The sequence below is a fragment of the Triplophysa rosa genome, linkage group LG24, assembly GCF_024868665.1.
Source record: "Triplophysa rosa linkage group LG24, Trosa_1v2, whole genome shotgun sequence".
NCBI lineage: Eukaryota > Metazoa > Chordata > Actinopteri > Cypriniformes > Nemacheilidae > Triplophysa > Triplophysa rosa.
This window is the reverse complement of record NC_079913.1, coordinates 2,453,807-2,477,785: the sequence shown is the minus strand read 5'-3', so window position 1 is coordinate 2,477,785 and position 23,979 is coordinate 2,453,807. Positions and strand designations below refer to the sequence as shown.

General features: G+C 39.2%; 5 protein-coding genes across 9 annotated transcripts; 3 read left to right on the top strand and 2 right to left on the bottom strand.

Annotated features, from left to right (window-relative positions):
- Positions 1-648: 648 nt before the first annotated feature.
- On the bottom strand, positions 649-4,120 carry si:ch211-214j24.15 (GTPase IMAP family member 8; the record flags this gene model as incomplete). Its single annotated transcript, XM_057323447.1, is given in 4 exon segments — positions 649-1,537; positions 1,624-2,295; positions 2,585-3,301; positions 3,403-4,120. Coding segments are annotated over 4 exon segments (2,859 nt in total), but the record flags the coding sequence as incomplete, so codon positions are not given.
- A 1,870-nt stretch (positions 4,121-5,990) lies between these two features.
- si:ch211-214j24.10 (uncharacterized protein LOC558894 homolog) lies at positions 5,991-8,186 on the top strand. Its single transcript, XM_057324136.1, has 4 exons — positions 5,991-6,123; positions 7,109-7,864; positions 7,990-8,022; positions 8,120-8,186. The coding sequence occupies exons 1-4, from the start codon at positions 6,108-6,110 to the stop codon at positions 8,167-8,169; spliced, it is 855 nt and encodes a 284-aa protein (XP_057180119.1). The 5' UTR covers positions 5,991-6,107; the 3' UTR covers positions 8,170-8,186.
- A 129-nt stretch (positions 8,187-8,315) lies between these two features.
- On the bottom strand, positions 8,316-11,639 carry osgep (O-sialoglycoprotein endopeptidase). Of its 2 annotated transcripts, none has more exons than XM_057324133.1 (12): positions 11,570-11,639; positions 11,203-11,326; positions 10,986-11,105; positions 10,698-10,873; positions 10,433-10,528; positions 10,265-10,314; positions 10,036-10,114; positions 9,895-9,960; positions 9,724-9,814; positions 9,577-9,652; positions 9,353-9,451; positions 8,316-9,256 (listed from the first exon to the last, which is right to left on the bottom strand). In XM_057324133.1, the coding sequence occupies exons 2-12, from the start codon at positions 11,315-11,317 to the stop codon at positions 9,217-9,219; spliced, it is 1,008 nt and encodes a 335-aa protein (XP_057180116.1). In that variant the 5' UTR covers positions 11,318-11,326; positions 11,570-11,639; the 3' UTR covers positions 8,316-9,216. The 2 variants fall into 2 exon arrangements, with proteins under 2 accessions (XP_057180116.1, XP_057180117.1); XM_057324134.1 differs by lacking the exon at positions 11,570-11,639 and adding an exon at positions 11,407-11,543.
- A 163-nt stretch (positions 11,640-11,802) lies between these two features.
- Positions 11,803-14,067, top strand: apex1 (APEX nuclease (multifunctional DNA repair enzyme) 1). The gene is made up of 5 exons (XM_057324342.1): positions 11,803-11,916; positions 12,285-12,404; positions 12,501-12,664; positions 12,754-12,946; positions 13,026-14,067. Exons 2-5 carry the CDS (start codon positions 12,344-12,346, stop codon positions 13,538-13,540), a joined length of 933 nt encoding a protein of 310 aa, XP_057180325.1. The 5' UTR covers positions 11,803-11,916; positions 12,285-12,343; the 3' UTR covers positions 13,541-14,067.
- Positions 14,068-16,050: 1,983 nt separating this feature from the next.
- On the top strand, positions 16,051-23,428 carry zgc:113263 (uncharacterized protein LOC503753 homolog). 4 transcript variants are annotated; one of them, XM_057324419.1, is made up of 20 exons: positions 16,051-16,256; positions 16,616-16,809; positions 16,886-16,990; positions 17,062-17,157; positions 17,249-17,359; positions 17,478-17,601; positions 17,946-18,398; positions 18,495-18,738; positions 19,342-19,532; positions 19,607-19,832; positions 20,482-20,648; positions 20,805-21,054; positions 21,163-21,290; positions 21,481-21,751; positions 21,837-21,946; positions 22,025-22,271; positions 22,393-22,502; positions 22,612-22,870; positions 23,041-23,201; positions 23,318-23,428. In XM_057324419.1, the coding sequence occupies exons 1-20, from the start codon at positions 16,226-16,228 to the stop codon at positions 23,320-23,322; spliced, it is 3,483 nt and encodes a 1,160-aa protein (XP_057180402.1). In that variant the 5' UTR covers positions 16,051-16,225; the 3' UTR covers positions 23,323-23,428. The 4 variants fall into 4 exon arrangements, with proteins under 4 accessions (XP_057180402.1, XP_057180405.1, XP_057180403.1 ...); XM_057324422.1 differs by having other exon boundaries at positions 20,479-20,648; positions 21,496-21,751; XM_057324420.1 differs by having other exon boundaries at positions 20,479-20,648; positions 22,396-22,502.
- Positions 23,429-23,979: the final 551 nt, after the last annotated feature.

Genomic DNA, 23,979 nt, shown 5'->3' with positions numbered 1-23,979 from the left:
TAGACTGTTCGGAATAAAAAGCCTGGTGAAAGGGTAGGCCTACTTTTAATTTGCTCGTATGTACCAGAACAACATTTTGAGATTGGTGAAAGACTGACCCGTTTTTTGGTCCGTGATAACACATGCCATACACACCTAACAGTTACGTGATTAATTTGTAATCTCTGATTTAAAACAAAGTAAATATCCATTATTCAATGTCTGGTAGACTTCCAACAGAAGTTCAGGTTGGTGAATGTTACCGAGTCTTGTTTCCAGACTGATGTTAAATATGAAAGCTTGTCGAGTTGAATTTTAGTTAATTTGCTTATGTGTTCACCTTTGAAATCTATAAAAGTGATTTGTTGATTGTATTGTGTACCTACTTTTGTGATTTAAAGGTTCAATTTGATACACAGAGGTAAGACTTACTTAAAAGTACTAAGTTGATATTTTGTGATGTCATTTTTTAACTACATTATTTATGCATAAATTGACATTTGTCATTTATTCATTGGAATGTTTTATTCTGCATTCTTTTTTACCTGACAGAAAAATTAGATCAGTTTAAAAAAACATACATACAAGATGTTAAACACAGATATTCTGTGATTCTTTGATTAAAACAATGTTTGTATTTTGAATTTAGCTTCGTATACTGTGGTAGGCGAACTGAGACCAGTTTCATTGCACTTATGCATTGTCATCATTATGTTGTACTAAGTTGCTTTGGATAAAAGCATCTGCTAAATGACTAAATAATGTAAATGTATATTTGCCCCGAACAGCTCCGGTGACCGTTAATCTTAATCTCTTTCCCCATTTTCAGATAACCCAGTTGCTTCACAAGGTTGACTGGAGAGACATGGTTCTTTACTCCTACCCTTCAGCTCTTGTAATATACGACTAAAGTGTTCGAGGTTTTGCTTCAGCTCCTTCAAGTCTTTCTGAACGTCTTCCAGGATGTCGAGTTTGGAGAGCTTCCTGTCAATCGAGGCCATATATTCCAGACCGCTCTCTGTGATGCCCGAAATTTCACAGTTTATTGGTGACCTGTTGCTGGATTCCCCTGCTTTAGTCTCCTGCCACACCATCTCAAAATAAGAGTCTATGAATGCCTCTAGCTCTTCAATGTTACTGTCACCCCATTGGTCAATTAGGTCTTGCAAACTCCCTGATAGAACAAAATCCAGAAAAGCTGTTTTTTTTGCAGTTTGACCTGTGTAAGGTGTGCACCTCTGATACAGAAGACGGGGCCGCTCAGAACGCCTTCCCTCTTGTGATTCGGTACTTAATGTTTGTAATTCATGTCTTATTTCAGGCCTTTCTGTTCTGTTAACACCAATAAAGGGTTCATTTTGGTAAAGACATTCAGAGGCGTTGAGCACCACTATCAGTTTTTGTCTAATGTTCCTGCGTGACAAGTTTCTGTTACATAATCGGATGCCTGTACAGGCCAATGCTTGATTTTGGATTTGGAGATGACTGGAGTCTGTGTTTGGGATTGTTAGATCACCAGAAGTATCAGGCAGCGAATGTTCAGAGAACCCAATCTCTTCTGGAATGTGAGTATCACAAGAAAATTACAAACACTAAAACATACAGTCAGTCAAAGATATAAATGAATTAGATCTGAAAATTTACCACAAGCTGGGTTATTCTTTGTAGAAGAGCTGATTTGTGTTGCTCTCATCTGCACCCTTCTCCCAAACTGCATTTTATCATCTACCAAAGGACGTTCGACACTTCCTTTATTTAATTCACTGTTAAGCATCTGTTCTAACAGCATCTCTTCTATCTTCTCCATCAGCTCTGCGACATGAGTACCATCATCTTTGATCTTGCTGTTGAAAACGTGATATCGGTTTCAACATTTCTCCACCAGCATTTGAAGCGCAACTCCCTCGCTCTCGATGTACTGCTCCATGCTAACTTCTCCCAGCCAGTCTCCGTTTGTAAACAACACAATGGTCCTGCTCCATGCTTTCCCACCCAGAGCTAGCAAATGGCCATCGGCTGCTCTTAGCTTCCTGAATGTGAATGAAGAGCTGGCATTGACCACCAGCAGCAGGACACAGGTCTAACTGACATTGAGAAGTTCCTTGTTAAACTCTGAATCTGGATACTCAGTCGTCCACCCTGGCGTGTCCATGATGTCGACTTTTTTCTCATTGATTGTAGCAGAACCACTCAAGGGTTTTTGATTGTCGGTTAATTCTTCACAATTACCCAAAATGCATCTGGCAGCAGAGGTCTTGCCAGTGTGTTTCGCACCCAAGAGAATGACTCTTATGATGGTGGGAAGTGGTGCAGATTCTGTTAGGAGAAAGACATGTTTAAAAGTTTAATAGTGGCCCGGAACGGTTTGCTTTCCTATTCTTCAGAATATCTTCTTTCGTGTTCAACAGAACAAAGAAATGTGTACAGCAATTTTCCTACTATGCTAGTGAATGGCGGCCAAGAACTGTTTGGTCATAAGCATTCTTCCAAATATCTTTCTCTGTGTTTATACGAACAAAGACATTTATAGAGATTTGGAGCAACTTGAGGGTGAGTAATTGATGACAGAATTTTCTTTTTTAGGTGAACTGTACCTTTAACTTACCTTTAAAAGCTTTCAACATTTGTCTTTTTCTCAGCACATTCTCACACCTCAATTTTACCCTGCTTGCCTCTTCTTGCTTTTTCCTCTCAATCTCCTCAACAATCCTCATATCTATTTCAAAGTGGCTCATGCCAGTTCCTGCGATCATGTCCTCTATCTTCTCCAGCAACTCTGCAATCTGGAACCCGTTACCGGGACTCCTGTTGTTCAAAACATGATACCAATCTCCACATCTCTCCACAAGCCACTGGAGCATCTTTCCTTCGCTCTCTATGTGCTGCTCGATGGTTGTGTCCCCGAGCCAGTCGCCAAAGGTGAACAGCAGAATAGTGTGTCTCCAGATCTCCTTACTAACAAGTTCTAAATGCTCTTCAATGGCTCTTCTGTAGATCTCTGTGAATGACCTGTCCACCCGCACCACCAAAGCGAAAGCATGGGGACCGGGTGAACACGAGTACACGCTGTTGACTATTTCCTGTTTGTCAAAAGCTGTAGAGTCCTGGGTAAAATAGTTCATCCACCAACCAGGTGTGTCCACCACTGTCAGCTGTCTACCTGCCACTGTGCATGTTTCCATTGCGCATCGTGTGGTCCGTTTCTTTGTTGTAAACCTGAGGTCACCTCCTGCCGCTAGAATGCTGTTTCCGGTCGAACTCTTCCCTGACCCCTTTGCTCCGAGCAGGACAAGTCTGATGTTTAGGAAACGACATGGTTGTGCTGAGAGTAAGAAAGAATGAATAATTCAAACGATACATTTAAAAGAATTGTTTATGAAATGATAAAATATGATCTTTATATTTCTTAATACTTGAATTCACCCTTTATAGTAGCTCTTTGATTTTGTATCCTGATCACTCTCTGGTGAGCCTTGACTTCAATTTCTCTCTTTTCGTCCTCAATCTCCTGTAAAGTCCTTTCGTCTATTTCAAAAAGACGTCTTTCATTTCCTTCCACCATTTGATCTATTTTCCTCATAAGTTTCATTACCTGGGTTGCATTGTCCGTTCTCTGAAGATCAAGAACGTGAAACCTCCCACTGCACTTCTCAAGAAGCCACTGAAGAGGTTTCCCTGATGCCTTAACATAATCCTCCAATGATATATCTCCTGAGTTTTTGCCTTTTGTAAACAGAACCACAGTGTGACCCCACACTGTCTCTCCGAGGAGTTTCAAATGTTCTTCTACAGCTTTTCTTCGCTTTTCTAGAAACACGGAGTCTGTTTTGACCACCAGGAGGAAGACATGAGGTCCGGGGAGACTGAGGGAGACGCTGCGTCTGATTTCCCTCCTGATCAACTCAGGTGTGTCTCTTGCTGAGAAGTCACACCACCAACCCGGTGTGTCCACCACAATTACATTTGTTCCTTGTACCTCAGCTGCTCTTTTCAGACATGTGGTCCGCTCCTGGAAGATGAACTCTTCTTGGTTTAGGATTGTGTTACCCACAAAGCTTTTTCCAGAATTTCGACCTCCAAGAAGGACAATCCTCAAATCCAACAGGCGCTGCACGTCCTCTTGAATAATGGACAAATAATGGAGATTTCAGACATGATATTATGCACAGCTGAGGTTAATGTACAGATATTTACTGTGATAGGCAAAATGAGACCAGTTTACTGCGCTTATGCTTTTTGTTGTCCTATGTTGTGCCAATTGCTTACATTGTTTACATCATTTGTAAGTCGCTTTGGATAAAAGCGTCTGCTAAATGATTCATGTAAATATAAATGCTTTAGAGGAATATTGTAACAAATACCTCACAGTAATACTGTCAAATGTGTTTGATGGGAAACATGACTTATAAACCATATACTGTACTAAGTGCTCACTGTAAGGAGTCACTTATTAAACTTGGGCTTTGCTAAACGAAAGTGCAGTTTACAGAACTTAATATGTCAATTCAGCAATTTAAGTAAAAAAAACTGATCTGTAGACTTTCAATATTCTTTTCTCCCCATAAATAAACAATTCAGCAAACATGATCGCCTTTATCTGTAAGTACATGTCTTTAAGTCAAAAATAAACATGAAAGAGAAATCACTTACTTTGATTATGAGAACGTCTTTTTAAGGCCATGAGTGATGAGTCATGTCAGTGTTTTGTTCCAATGATTAAAATGCAAAAGAATGTGATCTCAATAGTAGCTCACAAATGAGATAAAATGTCCCAGTTCTAATGATTTTCACAGAGCATTTTTGTGTAGTTTTCCTGCCAGAAATGGCCAGTAAGTGTCAGGTAGATGTATTGTTAGGTGTGTTTAGGAATGTGTTATGCGACCTGTTTCATGAGTCTAAAGTTTGCAATAAACCAAACCCTAAAGTGAATGAATGCCAGTTCCTCACTGACACAAGCACTGCCTGGAGTACAGTAAACAGAGCTTTAAGGTTATCTTTAGTTTGTGATTAACTGTGACCAACACCTTTTTTTTAATGCCATATCTAAAGGTGGAAAGACATGATAGAATTCAACAAGATAGCATTCAATGCGCAACTTTCATGCCAAACCATTCTTTCTTGTTTTGCATGTTTGTTTCTGTTATCTAATCTTCTGTTAATTATTTTGCAATGTGTTATTATTGCACAGTTTTATATATACAGTATCTCACAGAAGTGAGTACACCCCTCACATTTTTGTAAATATTTTATTATATCTTTTCATGTGACAACACTGAAGAAATGACACTTTGCTACAATGTAAAGAAGTTGAGTGCACGTGCTCAGGGTCATATCCAGAGGTTGTCTTTGGGAAATAGACGTATGACTGCTGCCAGCATTGCCTGCAGAGGTTGAAGTCTGTCAGTGCTCAGACCATATGCCGCAAATTGTACTTTTCATCAATTGTTATCACTGTTACAATTTTTTCGTTGTTATGTTTAGGATGGGAGATAGTAGAGGAACAGTTAAAGTTTAAACAGACCAAACTACCACAAACAATCAGCAAATCTGAGTTTCCACCTCAAGTAAATGTCGAAATACAACCTAACAAACAGAAAAACGCAGATAAGGAGCTTCATCAGAACTATGACATCAACAAGCAACAGCAACGAAGACACTTGGAGAGATTCCTGTGTCTGCATGCTTTCAAATCAAAACATCTATTTTTCTGCCTTTTAAGATATTGTGATATGTTTTTTTATTTTTTTTTATTTTGTACAGCCTTGTAGTCTTATTTATTCAAGATTCAATACTTGAGATTTTTTCACATAAGTTATAAGTAAAATCCTGCAAACAATACAATTCCCATTTTACAGATGATTACAGTTTTTATTAAAAGTACTGGATTATTTGCAACATGAGCAAATCAACCTGGGCTTGTTGGCAATCATAAAGTATTACATAATCATTTTAAATTCGATCACGTGTCTTTCCCGCTCTTCTTCGCGCCGGAAGTTGTTGCAGCGCCGTTTCCCCCTGGCGACTGTCACTTCCGTATGGTCGTATTAAGCAACACGCCGAGGCTCGACACACAAACGTATACACACTAAGTCCAAACTGCGCATAAAACCCAGTATTTTCACAGTGAAATGCATATCAAAACAGGTAAGCGGATTTTTAAACGTTTATTTCGTGCACTTTACGTTCGCGTATCGGTTTTGTCATTTAATGGAAGTATTTTAAGGTGTGTGCCGCATCGGGTTCAAACAGGATCGAGTCTTACGAAACTTTTGCTTGTAAATATCTTTGTGTCTTTCTGTGGGGTGGCAAAGTCCAAATAGTACAATGATATATTTCAAATGGTCGTAAAGTTCGGGTATGTTACGTTTATTTTCAGCGTTTGTGTTTAGTTTCCTGAGCCGTTTAAAGGCGGTTGTTATGGGCGCTAATCATCCAAACACAAGCGGCCTGGTGTTAGCGTTAGCTAGCGTCATTTACGTACGTTTGAATCAAAATTTTGTCGTTGTTATTCTCTTACGTTTGTAAATCTGTCGATAAATTGGAGTGGATTAGGAAACACGCTTGCTCCGTTTTAATCGATTAAGTTACTTACGATTCTTGCATAATGCCTGCGAGTCTTTATTAGTCTGCGTTGGGCGGTGTTTCGTATACTAATGTTAACGTTACGCGATTCCAGAACGTGAAAGGTGTCTTGGGAATCACTACCTGATATTAAGAAATAAAAAATGCTGCTTAAAAGGAGGTCTGTAAAGTCCGTGTAAGTTTGGGCCTCTGTGAGCCTGCAGATGTGAGTGAGTGAAGCGCCGAGACCGACTAGAAATTTCCAGTTATCAGCCATGACTGTTTGACTCGAGACACGTTGCTTTGCTTGAGGCATTTTATCGGATCACAGTTTTTATGACTATTTCTATTTTGTTGTGCAGTAAACCCCATAGCTGCGATCTCTGGAAAAAGGTTGCTGTATATTAAGAGAGTTTGAATCACATACAGTATTCTGAGAGTTCAGTGTCCTGTATGTTATTTAAATTAATTTTAAGAAACATTAGGAAAACATTACGCTTTTTACTTATCAGATGTTTCCCAACAGTGACATGATAGTTGATTACTTAAAGTGATTTTTTGTTATTAGGTACTTGGGAGTCAAGCAATGCAGTGTGCGAGTCTGATCCCTTGTGTGATCCGGCTGTCCTAGTGTCACCTAAACCAGAACCACACATCCGAAACAGGCGTCTCTCCCCTGGCTCTGGCAGCTGCGGTGGGGGAGGAGGAGGCTGTTCCTCTAGGATGGATAAACTGTCTCGCCAGGCCTCGCCGAGCAGTCCGGAAGGTTCTCTCAACGGGATGGGTCACACCCAGACATTTGCCTCCACCTGGGACAGAGAGCGGCGCGCCCCGAATAAAGGAAGAAGCTTTCGGAGAGACGGTCCGAGACAGGGGCCTCGTTCAGAAGAGAGACTCTTCAAAACTGGTCAGAACCAGATGCAAAAGGAAAGATGGGTTGAAAACAGCTTGTCTTTGCTCAAACCCCCACCTGCTTTTCCGGTGAAAGACAGCCCAGCCAAGCTGCAGCCGGCTGTAAGCTACGCTTCTAAAGTAAAGGCAGGGGGAGGCTCTCTCGGGGCAGCAGAGGAACCCCTGGGTATCGGGGTTTTACTGCAGAACCAGTGGGGACTCAGCTTTATCAGCGACGGTCCGGCGGCCGATGAGCCACAAGCCGAACCACCCAAGAGTCCAGTTGTGCACCCGGTTGCAGGAGAGGTTATTGTAAAACCAGCCCAGTCTTCAGATACTCTACCCAGTCAGGTCCCAAGGGGCTCAGAGAGTTCAGAGGAGCTTCTGCTTAGCTGTCGCCACCTGGAGGAAGCATTGGAGTATCACACGCGAGGTAAAATGATACAGTTGTTATGGTTATTCAAGGCATTGTGTAATTTGTTGTTTGTTTTGTCCGTGTGATATTCGATTATGTGCTCTATGCTGGATAACCTCATTGTGGTTATTTTTTCTCTGCAGAATGGAACGCAATATTACGGAGACAAAAACAAGGTATGTTTCTATATTTCACTGAATTTATCTTCGAGTAGTAGAACTGAATATTGACAGCATGTTAGACCACAACTAAGATTTATTTTTCTGTTTTCAGACCCTGTAAAAGTTGTTTGGTACAAGGAGACCCTGGAATCACCAGCCTAGCACACACTAACACATTTTAAGAAAACACACTCGTACCCAGACACACATAACACACACTGCACTCAGGTTATCTTCCCCACAACATTAAAACCGAGACACTTTGGACTTTTCCTGCTTTGATGATGGATGTCTTGGACTTCTCGGTTGCCTTACAACAGTCTGCCTCAGGCGCAGAGTCCCTCTGCACACCTCTGTCATTTTATTGGTGGAGAATTGTCTCTTTTAAGAAAAATTGTTACCAAGCTGCAATTTTATTTCAATGAACTGCAGTTTTACAGTTAAAGTCCTCTTTTATTTCTCCCTGTTCCTACTTGTATGCGAGGGGTTAAATCAAGCACTTTTTGACCTGTAGTGGAACGCGTCATCCGTTTCTCTTAAAGACTGAGCTCATTTTTAGAACCAAATCCAGAATGTTTTCTCATCAGTCTTCCCTTTCTTAATCTCCTCTTCCCACGCAAATTGTTGTTCTCATGAAGTTTACAGAGGTGCAGCTGGCACGTGATGGTAGCACCTTCAAATGTCTATTGGTCTTATTGCTGTTTTTAATATATATTTCACCCAGATTGAATGTCGGTCATAAGTCCTAATAGGAATCCGTTGCTGTGTATGACCTAACTTTTTTTTAGAAACATACAAATAATTTACACTGGAAGATGTTCAGAGATTTAATCGAACAGTGTTGCATAGTTAAAATGAATAAACTTTATAAAACAATTGACGACCTCTTGGTTTTTATGTAATCCAGCAATATATTAGAAATAAATGTTAATTGTGGTCAAATACCTGTATTGTGCTATAGCTGCATGGACAAAGGGACAATCTCAGGTATAAATGTAGTAGACAAAATGCTTTTATTAGATACTCTCAAAAAATGCTTTTTTTTACTGTACAAAAGTTCTTGACAAACAAATTTCTGCATTAATTTACCTGAAACCTTTAATTAAACATTCTGAAAAAGTCGTACAACCTAGTTGCAATGAACGGTCTTGTTTCCATATTACTTGTACTTTATCAAGTTATATTCAAATCCACAAGAACTGCTGCACATCAGTTTCGCCATGTTATTTCCACTTCATCGGTTCTGTACCTGCAAAAAAAAAAAAACTTGATGAGTGACTACTTTGTAGACGAGGATGAATTTGTATTACTTTAGGCAAACGTGTGTTCTTGTGGATTTGTTTACCTTTGTGTAATCCAGGAATCTGGCAGCTCTGTGACGTGACCCGAGCGGAACATTTCCCATCCGGCCTGTGCAATCATTGCGCCATTATCTATACAAAACCTGCAGATTGTGCAATATCATGATATGAATCTAGAAGTAATGTATGGTAAATGTGTTTTAATTTGACCCAGCAATAGCTGGTGGAGTCAGCATGAGATGTCATACAAGCAGTGAATCTGTCTCACCTCTCATCTGTGGCAAATAGTCGAGCCCCTCTTTCTTTACACATAACCCCCATCATCTCCTGCAGACGCAGATTACCTACAAATAAATCTCGATGAGTCTAATGTGACAGCTTAAGAGCAAATATCAACAGTGTGCAATTCACCTACAGCCAACTCCGCCAACAATGAGAACCTCCTGAGAGCTGCAGTGAGCCATGGCTCTTTCTGTTATCTCCACCAGCATAGCGAACAGAGTCTCCTGTAAATCACAGTTGTTTTTTATTATCTTTGCAATAATGTGCTTAGTAGAAATATGGTGAGCATACATCATCAGCTTACTTGTAGGGAGAAACACAGATCCTCAGGAGTACACTGACCCACTCTCAACATTTTGCGAGCTGCTTCCTGCATTTGAATGCAAAAGATACAGTACAATACCACCAAACCTTATTAAAAGTAAAGAGCAAACTTTCATCTCACCTCTATATAGGACAAAATTCCAGAAAATGACACATCCATGCCCTTCACTGTATAAGGCAGCTCTATGTACTGGGTGCCTCTAAAGAATACATTAACAAGTGCTTTTAAACCAAGCAAACAGTTGATTTCGTAATTTTAAGATAATGAAGCAAAATTAACTGCAATGCTACAAAAGCAAGTGTCCAACCGTGTGGTATATTTTAGTGCTGTATTTGGATTATGAACGTACTTCTTTGCCATCTGTTCAATGTTGTAACCAGGACTTGGATCATTTGATATCTATAAACAGGTAAAAAAAAACTTAATCTGAAGTATATATTCAGATTTATGTATTGTTATGCATTATATAAGAATGTGACCAAACTAATGTACTAATGTACTTTGGGTTTCTTATTACCTTGATGACTCTAGCAAACCGGTCCAGACAGTTTCCCACAGCTATATCTATTGTTTCTCCAAATATTCTGTAACGCCGTTCAGAATATGCAATAACCTGTTAAAACATAAACATAAATATTAATTTCTATTCAAGAACACAGATGAATGTCATATTGCACAGAAAGCCAAAGTAATTTCATGACTCATGATGCTGTAAAGTGAATCAGATGTCTGTTGCTTTAAATGTGAGAAAGAAAGTTACAACAAGATTTTATAAGATTCACCTGTGTGTTCCCTCCACTCACATACAGCACAGTGGGGTTTTGGGCACCGGTGATTAATCGGCCCATTTCTATGTGCCCTATACAGTGGTTCACCCCCAGGAGAGGTTTGCCCCACAATTGGGCGACTGTCCTGGCCACAATCGCCACCGTCACCAGAGGGGCCCCCATTCCAGGCCCTGTCCAACAGGAAGATTTGATAAGTGTGAAAAAACATGCAATGCACTGAGATGAAATGAAACAAACACACACACACACACACACACAGTATATCTACTTGAACATGTTTACCTTTGGTGTAAGCCACACAGTCAATATCTGCAGGTTTGAGCCCTGCTTCATCTAGTGCCTCCCGAACAACAGTAAGAATAACACTACGATGGTGTTTTGCTGTCTCACCAGGCAAGAACCCTACAATAATCATGAGTGAGTCATTCAACAAAATACAGATAATGGTTACAAAAATAAATTGACTGTAAGTGATCAGTGTCAGATCTGATCAGCTCACCTTGGCCAGGTGGTGTGATGTAAGTGCGCCTGGGGTTTGACAGGACTTCCCCATCTCTGATTATACCCACACCAATCTTATTAGCACTCCCCTCAAATCCAATCACTACAGTCATGATGTCCAGCTGAAAGAACAGAAAACATTGAGTAATGAAATGTATCAGAATTTATTCTATGTGAGACCATTTTTGTCTGGTTGTATTACATGAAGTGAACTGATGTGTTCTGTAACACGCTGCTGAATAAAACAGCGCGACCCCTCCTGCTATTAAATCCTTAAATCCTTAACAGTAGTTGTTTATATTAATAATGATTATGCATATACTGGTAATATTTGCGTTGCATTGTTCATTCCTTATCGCACTTACCACTCTTGAACACTTTTGCTCGCAGGACCATAACAACAGTTAACTTACAAAATGCCCGGAGAAAATTGATGATAAATTACTGGTAATAAAATATACAAAAATATACGAGTGCATATTTTAAAGACAAAAACATATGAATTATTCCAAGAAATACCAAAGATAACCATACAGCATTTATATAAAATACTATGAACATGTATTTTAGTCGGGCGATAACATGGACAGTCCTCTTTGGAGGAACCACGCGCCTCATGCATGCACACAGCAGAGCTCTCTAGCTGTTCGAACCTCGCAGTTCTGTACAGATTGAATTTTGATTGTTTTCTAAACCAAGAACAACGTGCTCGGTAAGAGATTTTTTGCATCAAGTATATTTAGATCACATAGATTCACATATAAAATGGAACCATTTCAACGTTATTGATGTAAGCAAATCTATTGTTAAAGGTGCGCGTGCACGCTTTTGCTTACTGTCTCATTCATTCAGGCCGCAGGAAGTTTGCAGGCTGTATAGTGAACGAGCTCATTTGTATTAATTCGTTATTTCAGCATGCCCCAAACATGCATTTTGGTTTATGCAGTTCACGCTTTGCATGTAAGTGATTTAATCACCTGTGTGACCTAAATAAGTCATTATGGCCTTTATTGTGATACGGTTGTAGCGCTCGTCGTGTTGCACAGCTACACATTCCATTGCGCATGTCCTTTCTTGTAGGTGTACTTGCGTGTGCTGTCAGTCTGCGACGTGTGTGTGGTCTCAGAGCAACTGCAAACATGCCTAAAAGAGCCAAGAAGAACGAGGAATCTGTGGAAGGGGAGACTGACAATGGAACTGGTACATGGTTTGAATATCTGTATAAGAAAAATCTGTATCTTCACAGAGTACATCAGATGTAAACACATAACGTTACTTTTAATTTGTCTCTTGCAGCACCTGCAAAGAAAGAAAAAAAGGGGAAAGAACCCGAAGCCCCAATTCTGTATGAAGATCCCCCAGATAAGACAACCAGTAAGGATGGGCGTTCTGCCAGCATGAAGATTACCTCCTGGAATGTGGATGGGCTGCGTGCATGGGTGAAAAAGAAGGGACTTGATGTAAGATATTAGATGGCACATGCAACATTGGCATTGCATTTAGCAAAATCCTGCAAAATCTTATAACGTTTGCTAATTTCTTCATGCAGTGGGTACGTATGGAGGATCCAGATGTGCTGTGCCTGCAAGAAACGAAGTGTGCTGAGAAATCCCTTCCAGCTGATATCACTGACATGCCCGAGTATCCACACAAGTACTGGGCTGGATCAGAGGACAAAGAGGGTTACAGTGGAGTGGCGATGCTATGCAAGACTGAGCCCCTCAATGTCACCTACGGTATTGGTACGTTCAGTTTGATTTGTGTGTATGGGGTTCTAGATTTCTATTGTTGCAAAACTTGATCTGTTTTGCTTTAATATAGGTAAGGAGGAACATGATAAAGAAGGCCGGGTAATCACTGCCGAGTTTCCATCCTTTTTCCTGGTCACTGCATACGTTCCCAATGCCAGCCGTGGTCTAGTGAGGCTCGACTACCGCAAGACCTGGGATGTAGATTTTCAGGCCTATCTGTGCGACTTGGATAAGCGCAAGCCCCTGGTGCTGTGCGGTGATCTCAATGTGGCTCACCAAGAGATCGATCTTAAAAACCCCAAGGGTAACCGCAAGAATGCCGGCTTCACCCCGGAGGAACGTGAGGGCTTCACCCAGCTGCTGGAGGCCGGTTTTACCGACAGTTTCCGGGAGCTGTATCCAGAACAGGCTTATGCCTACACCTTCTGGACATACATGATGAACTCACGGGCCAAGAATGTGGGCTGGCGTTTGGACTACTTTTTGCTGTCATCTGCCTTGCTGCCAGGCCTGTGTGACAGCAAGATTCGTAACACTGCCATGGGAAGTGACCACTGCCCAATCACCCTGCTGTTGGCCGAATAAATCTGGTAAGCCCCTGTCTAATCAGCGGGCACAGCCATTCAGTCTCATCAGTTTTCTTTAGTGCATAAGGGTCTAGCCCTGTTAGCCCTAGATTAGCATTTCATTTCTGAAACCAAATACAGTTTTTTTTTATTCCATCTGTTATTATTGCTCTAAATTTAAGATGATAATTGTGACACTAAATCTCACAGAAAATGTTGACCATAAGCTGTATATCTCGAAGTTGTATTTTAGATCTACATGATAAACACTGTCAAAACTACTATGATAAACTGTGTTTTCAAAAAACACTGTCTTGTGAGATATAAGTGACAAAGCTTGTAGGGTTTTGCTTTTGGTGCTATTTTAACCTTTGGCTTTTACATTGCTTCCTCTTCAGGTGGCAAAACCAGTTGATGTGTTACTTGTTACATCTGGTCAAATTCAAACAAGATGAAAATCAGTTTTAAAAGTTTAAATGTTAAATGACTTTTGAAGATGTTTTTTTGTTCATGTTTTGAAATAAAGTGTAGTTTATAAAAATCTAATATATCACTCTTATTTTTTTATTTGTTTACACATCTGTTGTAAAACATAGAATATGCATTGACATATGAAAATATGTTTATAGATGGGTTGCACAAAAGCAACAATATAGTATTTATAAAAGTGACACATTGTGTCGCATACAAACTACTGATATCCAATTCCGGAATGAAAAATAAATTAATATATATATTAATAAAATTATTATATTAATTATGTTTAACTTAATATTTTATTAATCCACAAGAACAGTACACAAACTAACACGTAAATTTCATTACAAAATAATGAAAAATCTCATGAGCGTTAACATTTTTGTAACATGACATTCATCCAATGGCAGGCTTGGAAATTAGAATATTAATAATTCTACTTTTTTATACATTCCTTAGAACATAATAAATCATTGTCATCAATTTACAAATCATAAAACAACAAATACAAGCCAGGGTCTTTCAGTCCAATTGGAGTGCCAAGTCCTTAAAAAAATCCATTGTCCTTATTGCTTTAGAATTTGTAGAGTATTTAATAGATTCAAAGTACATTTTCATTTCAATTTTGAATTTCTAAAACAATGGTTTGCTTTTTGAAAATGTGCATTTGATAGTTAGGTAAAAAAAAGGTTAATAAAATAATTTTCATCTTTTTCACAAAATTGGGGTTCACATGGCATTTGATAAATCAAGAACGTCGCACCAAAATGTCATTGTATAAGTGCAATTCCAAAACAAATGTACTGACGTTTCCACTTTCTCAAAACAAAAAGAGTAGTTTGTATCAATATGATCTTTTAATCTTTTGAGAGAACGCATGTCTGGATAAAACCTATGAATCAATTTGAAAGTAAACTCTTTCACTTTGTTATTAAGTATTTGTGTGACAAAGTCCAAACTTTTTTCCAGGAGATATAATTTACAATTCCATTCCAGTAAGAAATGCAAAGAAACCAAGTCTTGCTGAAATAAACTTCTGATTCTCTTATTTTTTGATTTATTAGAAGAAAAGCACAGTTTACCTACAAATGTTTAACATAGGTCCAAAGAGTGACAAGATAATGATGTAAAAGAAAAACCTTTAAAAAGCATAAGAACTCCTTTTGGAATTGCATCAGCCACAATTGCAAACTCCTTAGGGGGTTACAGGAATTCCGTGCTTGGCTAAGAATTCAGAAAAATTTCATATTGAACCATTGTGATTAAAAAGTTGAGATACAAAAATGATACCGTTTTTAAACCAGCTATAAAAAAGATTTATGGTTATACAGTATGTCCTTATTATTCCAAATTAAATATGAATGAGGGGTGAAATTGTGTTCATAGATTAGGGACCAGGCTAATAACATTCGCCTATGAAAAAGGGACAATTTGATAGGGATTTTCAATGTATTATAATTGCACATTCCACCTATAGCTTGGAAAATATAACATCAGGAATCAGATTCCAAATAGAAGAGGGCTTGTTAAAATAGTTCTTTATCCAATTTATTTTGAAAGTGTTGTTTAGAGTGGTAAAATCAAGAAAGTTTAAACCTCCTTTTTTCCAAAGGATTCATAAGGGTCAAATGAAGGAAATGAGTCTTATTTTTCCAAACAATGTTAATGAGCATTTTACCAATTTGTCATTATCAACATTCAAAGCAATTTATAATAATTCTACATGATTGCAGGCATAGTTAGACTATGACGTCAGTAATATTTCACGTTCTAAACAGGAACGCCGCTGATTCTTTCATAATAAAAGTCCTCCGATATTACCAAACATCTAAACCTGGGCATAAATCTTCCATAATGCCCATGAACCTCCTGTCCCGGTCCAGTCTGCATTCATCTAAAATAAAAGTAAAACATAAGAAAACAGAAAAATATGAAAAATATGAAATAATGGTTTGTGGGTTTGGTTTGTGTAGTGCCCTCGCAAAACCAGATTTATGTGGTTTTGCGCCACCAGAGGGAGAACTTACACTGTAGACCAGACCAAAGCGGATTAGACCGGAATCCGTGTCGTTTAGTCCAGTGTTGTTAAATGAACGACATGGTCAGGTGGAAAACACAGCGAAATCATTCACTGGCCTGAATTATAGCCCATTACACTGAATTTTGCTTCATTCCTGGAGAAAATATTAATTTCAAGAATCTTTTAACTTGGTTGAAGTTAATAAATATGGAAGCGCCGTGGACGAAGAAAACCGAAGGTGTGTATGTGCATTTTTCTATTGTTTTTCTTTTTTTTGTTGTAAAATCCAACACGAAAACAACACGATAAATTGACCGAAAACAAGTCGACAGCAACGTGTGAACTCACTCAGTCTGATCTGGTTTTCATGGACGTGCGAGGAAATGACAGGCAACAGTGTCATACTTTTTATAAATTATAGTGCATTCGATATTTTATGAAGCTCTGTAAGCTTTGTCTCTAAAAATAAAAGCAAAAAAAAACAATAATACAATATTGTAATACAGTTTGTATTGTATCCAGACTATTAGGTTTCAATGCAAAGAAACTTAAATGAAACTGCTTTTCATTACATGCCCTAATGTTGTCATTTTTCAGACCCCTTGTCATTGATGAGGTTTACAGTCCCACCTCTACGGCTACTCTCTGCGGCCATGTGGCAGGTGACAGAACAGAGACAGGTGAAGCATTATGGGATGCTGGAGGAGTTTGTAACTATGGTGACGGAGACTGTGCCAGAGCTCCTGAATTTCCGTCAAAGAGTCCAACTGATACTTGGATTAAGAGCAAGGGCAAGTACAGTCATGGTGCAAGACCAGATCATATTTATAGACTTTATGTTAAAAAATGATGCTTATTTTTTTATAGTTGCTTTTGGAGTTGTGTCGTAGCGAGCATCAGCTCGACCCCGAAGATCTTCAGTCTCACCTGGACCGAATTCGGGCTCCTCGTGTAAACAACGCGCTCATTGAGGTATGAGAAGTGTGGAGGTGGGGTTGAAGACTGCATGGACATGTTCTTCACGCAGGGTTTCTATTCTACAGGTTGTTGATGAAGACATGGAGGAATCTGAGGCCAGTTTCGTGGACCTCGCCCAGACCCTTATCAGCAACCCTGTAGAAAGAGAGCACTTTTTCCAGGTTACACACATACTTACACATGCTCACAATATACTGCTCACTTAATGTTTTTAACTGCAACTTTAACTTTTTTCTAATCCTGTGCCCTTAGAACATTTTTCCAGTGGAATACGGTCCCAAGTTTGACAAAGCACTACACAGACTTATGAAAGACTTTCTTATACAGCTTGATCGCATGATGTCAGTGCCAGATCTATCACAGGTCGATTTTTCTGTGTTCAGTGGTTCAAAATACAAAAGTGATGACTAATAGTGTTCAGTTGGATATTGTCACTGACGGTAAAGCTGTATTAATATTTCAATGTCATTTAATTCCTCAGATGGTGTCTTGGTTCAGGGCCCATCCCTCTCTTCTGGAGGAATGCATTCAGTCAATTTCGATCCCGAAGCAAATGAAAAACCTTCTGGAACGCCAGAGAGCTAATGGACATATTTTGGAAAATGGTAACATTTGTAGTATTATTAGTTTGCATTAACAATGTGTGAATATATAACGCATTTAACTGTGAGCAGTGAGTTGCATTTGTGTTTGTAAAGGTGCCCTATAAAATTCTGCATTACAAAGGAAAAGTTTTCATCACTGAAACCTGAATTTACAAAAGGACAGGTTCATCAAGATAAACAATATGTGTGCTCTCATCTGTAGCTGTTGTTAGTATCACATTTGTCAAGAAGTGGGCAATACAATGATACCTTGATGTAACTGTTGTGTATTAGAATACATTTGCAAATCTCCTCAGCCAATAACATGTGATGATTCGTGTCTTCATTTTCTCTCTCTGTTGCAGAAACACTTCGATCCGCTCACGACAACTTCATATTTTCCTCTCTGTCTCTCCCTCCGCTGGTCCGAGTCGTCATTCCCAGCGATCACGCAGAATCTGGCGACCCATCTGAATCAGGAATCGATAGTCAAGATGACTGCCCCAGTTCCAAAACACTGTCTGATCCCAGTACGTCTGACTGGAAAGCTGAAAAGTGGAAAATCAAGACCGAGGCCGATGAACAGATGGAGAGAGATGTTGATGAAGATGATGATCAAAACTTGTCAGTTAAGAGTGAAAGGGGAACACGTGCCCATTGTAAAGGCAAGAGGAAGATATACGAAGACTCTCCCGGTGAAGAGATGAATCAGACACGCACCAAAAAACCCTCAGTGAGATCCTGTAAAAGAAAAAGAGACGATAATGTCGAAGCGTCCGGAGCTTTCACGTTTATTAATCACTTAGGGGCGTACACAGGTGAGTTCATTATAACCAATTTGATTGAACAGAAAATGTATACAGTACACATGTAGTTATTGTTACTTTGTTTTATTTATCTGCTTCTATACACAGAAGAGGCTTCCTACCAGACATCGGATGCTTCTAAAGTCCCCTGGTCAGACGAAGAAACGCACGGCCTCATTGACATATGGGGGAAAGACAGCGTCCAGAGGAGCCTCAAAGATTGTGCCCGCAACAGACACATATTTAACCTGATCTCTAAGAAGATGTACGACACAGGGTTTGCCAGAACAGCAGAGCAGTGTCACACCAGGATAAAACGCTTGAAAATGACCTTTCGACAGTGCCACGAAAAGTGAGTTCACTCATACAAACATTGATTTGAATTAAATACATTTTATTAAAGCTTATCTCTTTATTTTTTGATATTCCGCTGAGGAGCCTCACCCACAGAGAACTCTCATTGGTCCAAAAGTATTTTGAATTGTGATAATAGTTATTTAATATTTATTTATTTATGTTTTTCTAATATTATTCGTTATTGATAAAGTATACAATATTTATTGCAATTTAGCACATTACCTCTCCCCCAAATACAATTTTCTTAATAGCATAATGCAACAAAAAAAAACTCATTACTGTAATGCAAATGATACTTTTTGAGAGTAAATTTATATTTTTCTCGACAGTGATGTCCTTCAGAGAAAACTTTTGTGATTTTATAGTGTCGTGCCTTGTCATTTTCATTGTAGAAAGATAAATTACTTTATAAATTCGCTGAAAACGTGGTTAGGGTAGTTTTACATGTGTATTCTGTGGCGCCTTGGCTTCTCTCAATAAGAAGCTCTCAATTGCTTTATTTATCTGTTTACATGTGAAAAAAAGCTGAAAACTAAATTGTAATCAGACTATCTGTCCTTAGACTATAACCAGTCTGAATTTTGTATTTGTGTGGCAGTGTTAAAGGTGGAGAGAAACCAGAGTGGAAGTTCTACAATCAGTTGGAGAAAATTATGTGCGGCAAACACTCATCCACAGACCAGGACGACAGTATCAATCCTACTGAGACGATTCCAGAAGAGTCCTCTGGACAGCAGGAGGACGAGGACACACATGACTGGGAGATTCAGGGTCACGCCGGATTGGAGGGTACTTTTACAGTTTGGAATTAAAGACCTCAAAAACACATTCTGTATTGTTCAAATATTTCATTCGCTTTCAAGGAACGAGGAATGTCCTGTGGACCGATCTGGAGACGCAAACTCTGATTAAGATCTGGGGAGAGGACCGAACCCAGCGAGAACTGAGAGGGGTTCTTCAAAACGGACACATCTTTGCCATGATCTCAAAGAAGATGGCCGCTCACGGATACATCCGGACGGCGGAACAATGTCAGAGCAGAATAAAGCGACTGAAGCTGTGTTTCAAACAATGCTACGAGAATAACCTGTGAGTCATTTCACATTTTCATTTTACAGCTGTGCTTCTCAATCTTAGAAGTTTAAATGTATCATTTATGAAAAATATAAAGACATTTTGTCATTTATATTGTATTTCTTTAGGATATGAGAGCAAAACATGGGAATCTAGCACATATTATTAAATGTACACAAAGAATTATAGTCAAATTTGAAAGGACATCTTTCTTTAGCTGAACACAAACAATTTATGGAAACATTTTCATGTTATTTTCTATGGAAGCCGACATGGCAAAGCTCCAAAATCACACATCCATCATAAAAGTAATTCAGATGACTCCTAAAGATCTACAGAAATAAAAATATATGTTTGTCAGAAAAAACAACTTATTCCTTGAGTTTATTTAGCGATAGATATGTCACATATCCACAACAACATACACTGTAAAGTGAAATATGGCAGCAAGCTGTCGAATCTAATTGTTTCTTGCATGCCATGTGACCAGCTATCATATGTGTGTTTGGTCTTGATATTTAGCGTTATTGATATACCACCATATCTAAATGTATTCAATTGTTTGTTTGTGTTTAACTTAGAATTAGAATTTGATTATTTATGTGAACTTTTTAGTTAAATAACTGAAAGTATTATTCATGAATTCTTCTTTGTACCAAAGAAGCAGCACTGAAGGCAAAGAGTCAGTCGAATTTAAATTCTATAAACAAATGGAAAGAATCTTAGGTAATGAAGAGTCCAACCACACGCAGTTGCCTGAGATGCCGATCTCGGCAGAGATCAAAGAGGAGGAGTCAACTGACATCGAGTACCAAGAGTACAAGTATCAGGGTAGTTTATTTACTGTTATTTATTTCGTATTACAAAAAGAATATATCTTCTAGCCCAAAAGAAGATGAATCTAAAACACGGTTTGTCCATGGATAAATCTATGTCTGAAACTTGCTTTTTATCCCCACCATGTCCCCTTATCATCCTCTAACACAGAAACAGCAATGAACTGCATGGATGACAGAAAGAAGGTTGCGTGGTCTGATGCCGAGACCTTGATTCTCCTTCAGTTATGGGGGGATGAGCAGGTCCAGATGAACCTGCAGCGCTGCCCTCACAACGGCCACATCTACGCGGAGATCTCGGAGAAGTTAAACGCTTACGGTTACTCGCGCTCAGCCGAGCAGTGCCAAACCAGAATCAAACGCCTGAAAATCAGCTACAGGCAATGCAGGGACAGCATCGGGTCAGTCACCAAACAATTTTTAACAGCAGACAAAACGACTACGTAAATGTCATGTTTTGAAGTTGTTAATGGGCCCTGCTATGTTTTCAATGGGTGTTTTCTTTGCAGTTTATCTGAAGCCGAGCGAGTCGAATTAAAGTTCTATGATTTGATGGAAGACATTTTTCGGAAGAATTTTTCCTCAGACGCTTCAGGAGCGTCAGATCAAGAACCCAACAACAGCAGCATTAAATCAGGTACTAAACTCAAGACTGTTTAGATATAAATGTGTATTAGACCTGCTTTGTTGAACAGCCAATCAGAATTCATTTTGAATTTCAAGTTATGGTTCTTGAATGGGCCTTTTATCTGCTCTTTGCATATCTGTTTGCATTTGTCATGATAAACGTTAGTTTTCTTTATTTCATTTCATTTTATTCTTCACAGCTGAGTTTCTTTCAGAATTGTCGGACCCCTGCAGTAGTTCGGATCAGGCAGCGTCAGAACCCTGGTCAGATTCTGAAACGGATGCTTTAATAGAGGTTTGGGCAGAAGATGAGATGCAGGAAGCCCTGAGAGACTCCGGCCACAACGTCCACGTGTTTGCTGACATAGCAGAGAAGCTGAACAGTCATGGCTTCCTCAAAACACCAGAGCAATGCAGATGGAAGATCAAGACCCTGAGAAAGCATTTCCGAGTGTGCTATGAAAGAAAACAGTGAGTTTACTATCTTTTCATGCCAATTATGATCTTGCAAAGCAGCCATTTTTATTACATGAGGTTTAATAATGTTTATACACAGATGTGGCGAAGAGCAAGACGACGATAAGTTCTACGATAAATTGGAGAGGCTTCTGGCTGATGAGGCCTTTTCTGTGGAAATATTTGATGATCAAGAAGATCAGGATGCAGGTGTGTATGGAATTATATTTTGAAATCACGAAACCACCTTTTTGGCAGCAGTGCATTATGGGATGTGTTCTTTCTCAGAATCCCAGTGGTCGTCCGTGGCAGTGGTTGAATCGGGCAGGAAGATGCCCTGGTCAGACCGGGAGACCCAGGCCCTGCTGGAGATCTGGGGTGAGGGCCGTGTGCAGCACAGTCTCAAGAGCTGTCTGAAAAACAGACACATATACAGATATATTTCCAGGAGAATGTTGGCACAGGGTTTCAACAGAACGGGCGAGCAGTGCCATTCGCGTGTGAAAAGACTCAAAGCTCAGTTTTACTATGATAGGTGGGTCAGAAATTCTATGTATCGGTTATTTTAGTATAAAATCAATGTTTTTATAAAAATATTTGAAAAGCATTTTGTATGTAAAATATGTGACCTTTTTGTATTTCCTTATTTTTTTCAGCAGGGAGGAGTGTAAATTTTATGATCAGATGGAAAAGATTATTTTAAAGGACGGAATAGGCGATGAACAGGCCATCAACGAGCTGGAATCCCTGACTGATTCCGATTCAGGTATATGGTTCATATCTTCACCTGGGATCATTAGATAACGTTCTTCATGACAGAAATGTATTTCGTAAGGGTCTGAAGATTCGTTTTTGTACCTCCTTTGCATGTCCAGAATCCCCGGCGCTCTCCAAACCGCTACTCGGAGACGGGCCGAAGCTGGCGTGGGGTGACAGTGAGACTCGGGCTCTCATATCCATTTGGGGAAACGACCAGATCCAGGAGAGGCTAAGATGCTGTGTCAAACGCAAACCTGTTTTTCAGCAGATTGCTAAAGCAATGGCTGAGAAGGGCTACAGCCGGACCGACGAACAGTGTCGGACCAGGATCAAAAGACTGAAGGCCAGTTACCGTCAGTGCCTTGACAGTCCAAGGTAGACACACAAACCTAAACTTGGCTATTTTAAACAGCAAATGAAATATATGATGTAGAAAAGGAAAGTTTTTAAGATTGGTTTGTTGTATGGGTGAATAGATAAGGGTCTTTGTACAATAACTGTATGTTGACACAAATGTGCATTTTTGCTTTTTACATAACTCAAAGAAATGAAGGGGAGCAGGTGGAATGGAAATTCTTTAACCAGCTAAAGAAAATATTCGATAAGTATTATCCAAATTCAGATGAAACCGCGAGCAACGTCACTCAAGATCCAGAGACTGTTGGGAGGAAATGGTCTAGCAGGTCTACAAAAGCACAAAACTCAGGTAAATTGCAATTTTTGTGTTTGTTTTCCTGATTCTAATTTCAAGCGAATATCATGTTTTTGAGAATAGAAAAAAGTTATACTCATTGGTGATATCACACTATTTGACTTTTTCAGCGTGACTACACTAATGCTCCTCAATCTCATTTGGGGTAAAAGTGAGGCCTCCAGGATTTGTGAGCTAACGGGACACAAAGGTGACCTGACAAATGAGGTATTTTCAGTCATGTGACCTGTGGATGCATTATGGAACAGGGACGCACACAAACCTCTTATCAGATGAATGTGGGAATCAAGTGGACGCTTAAAAAAATCCAATACTTCCACTATGCAGCAACAGCAGACATAAAACAGTGGCATTTAAGTACACCTTAAAAGACATTTGACTAATGGCGCTGTTGTCATGTGCTCACACACGTTCACAGGGTCAAAACCATAGATCGTATAACCAGACTGAAGCTGCTTGTCTGCTACCATTGAGAGTTAAACTTGGATTTGCATCAAACCTTTCCTCTGTGCCATTTTAGTTTTATTTTTGTATTCAAAATCTAAATTAATCGTAAAACAGATTTTGTCATCTATTGTTTTTTTCACAAAACCACTAAAACGTAACAAGAACAATGGCTCGTATGAGTTAAGGTGGTAATTGTACTTTTAGATTTGCATTTGTAATAAACATTTTGGAACCATGCCGGGGAAAAAACAATCTCTACATTGTACAAAAGTATTTGGTCTTGGGGTACATATCTCCTAGATTTAACAACAAAATGCAAAATGTA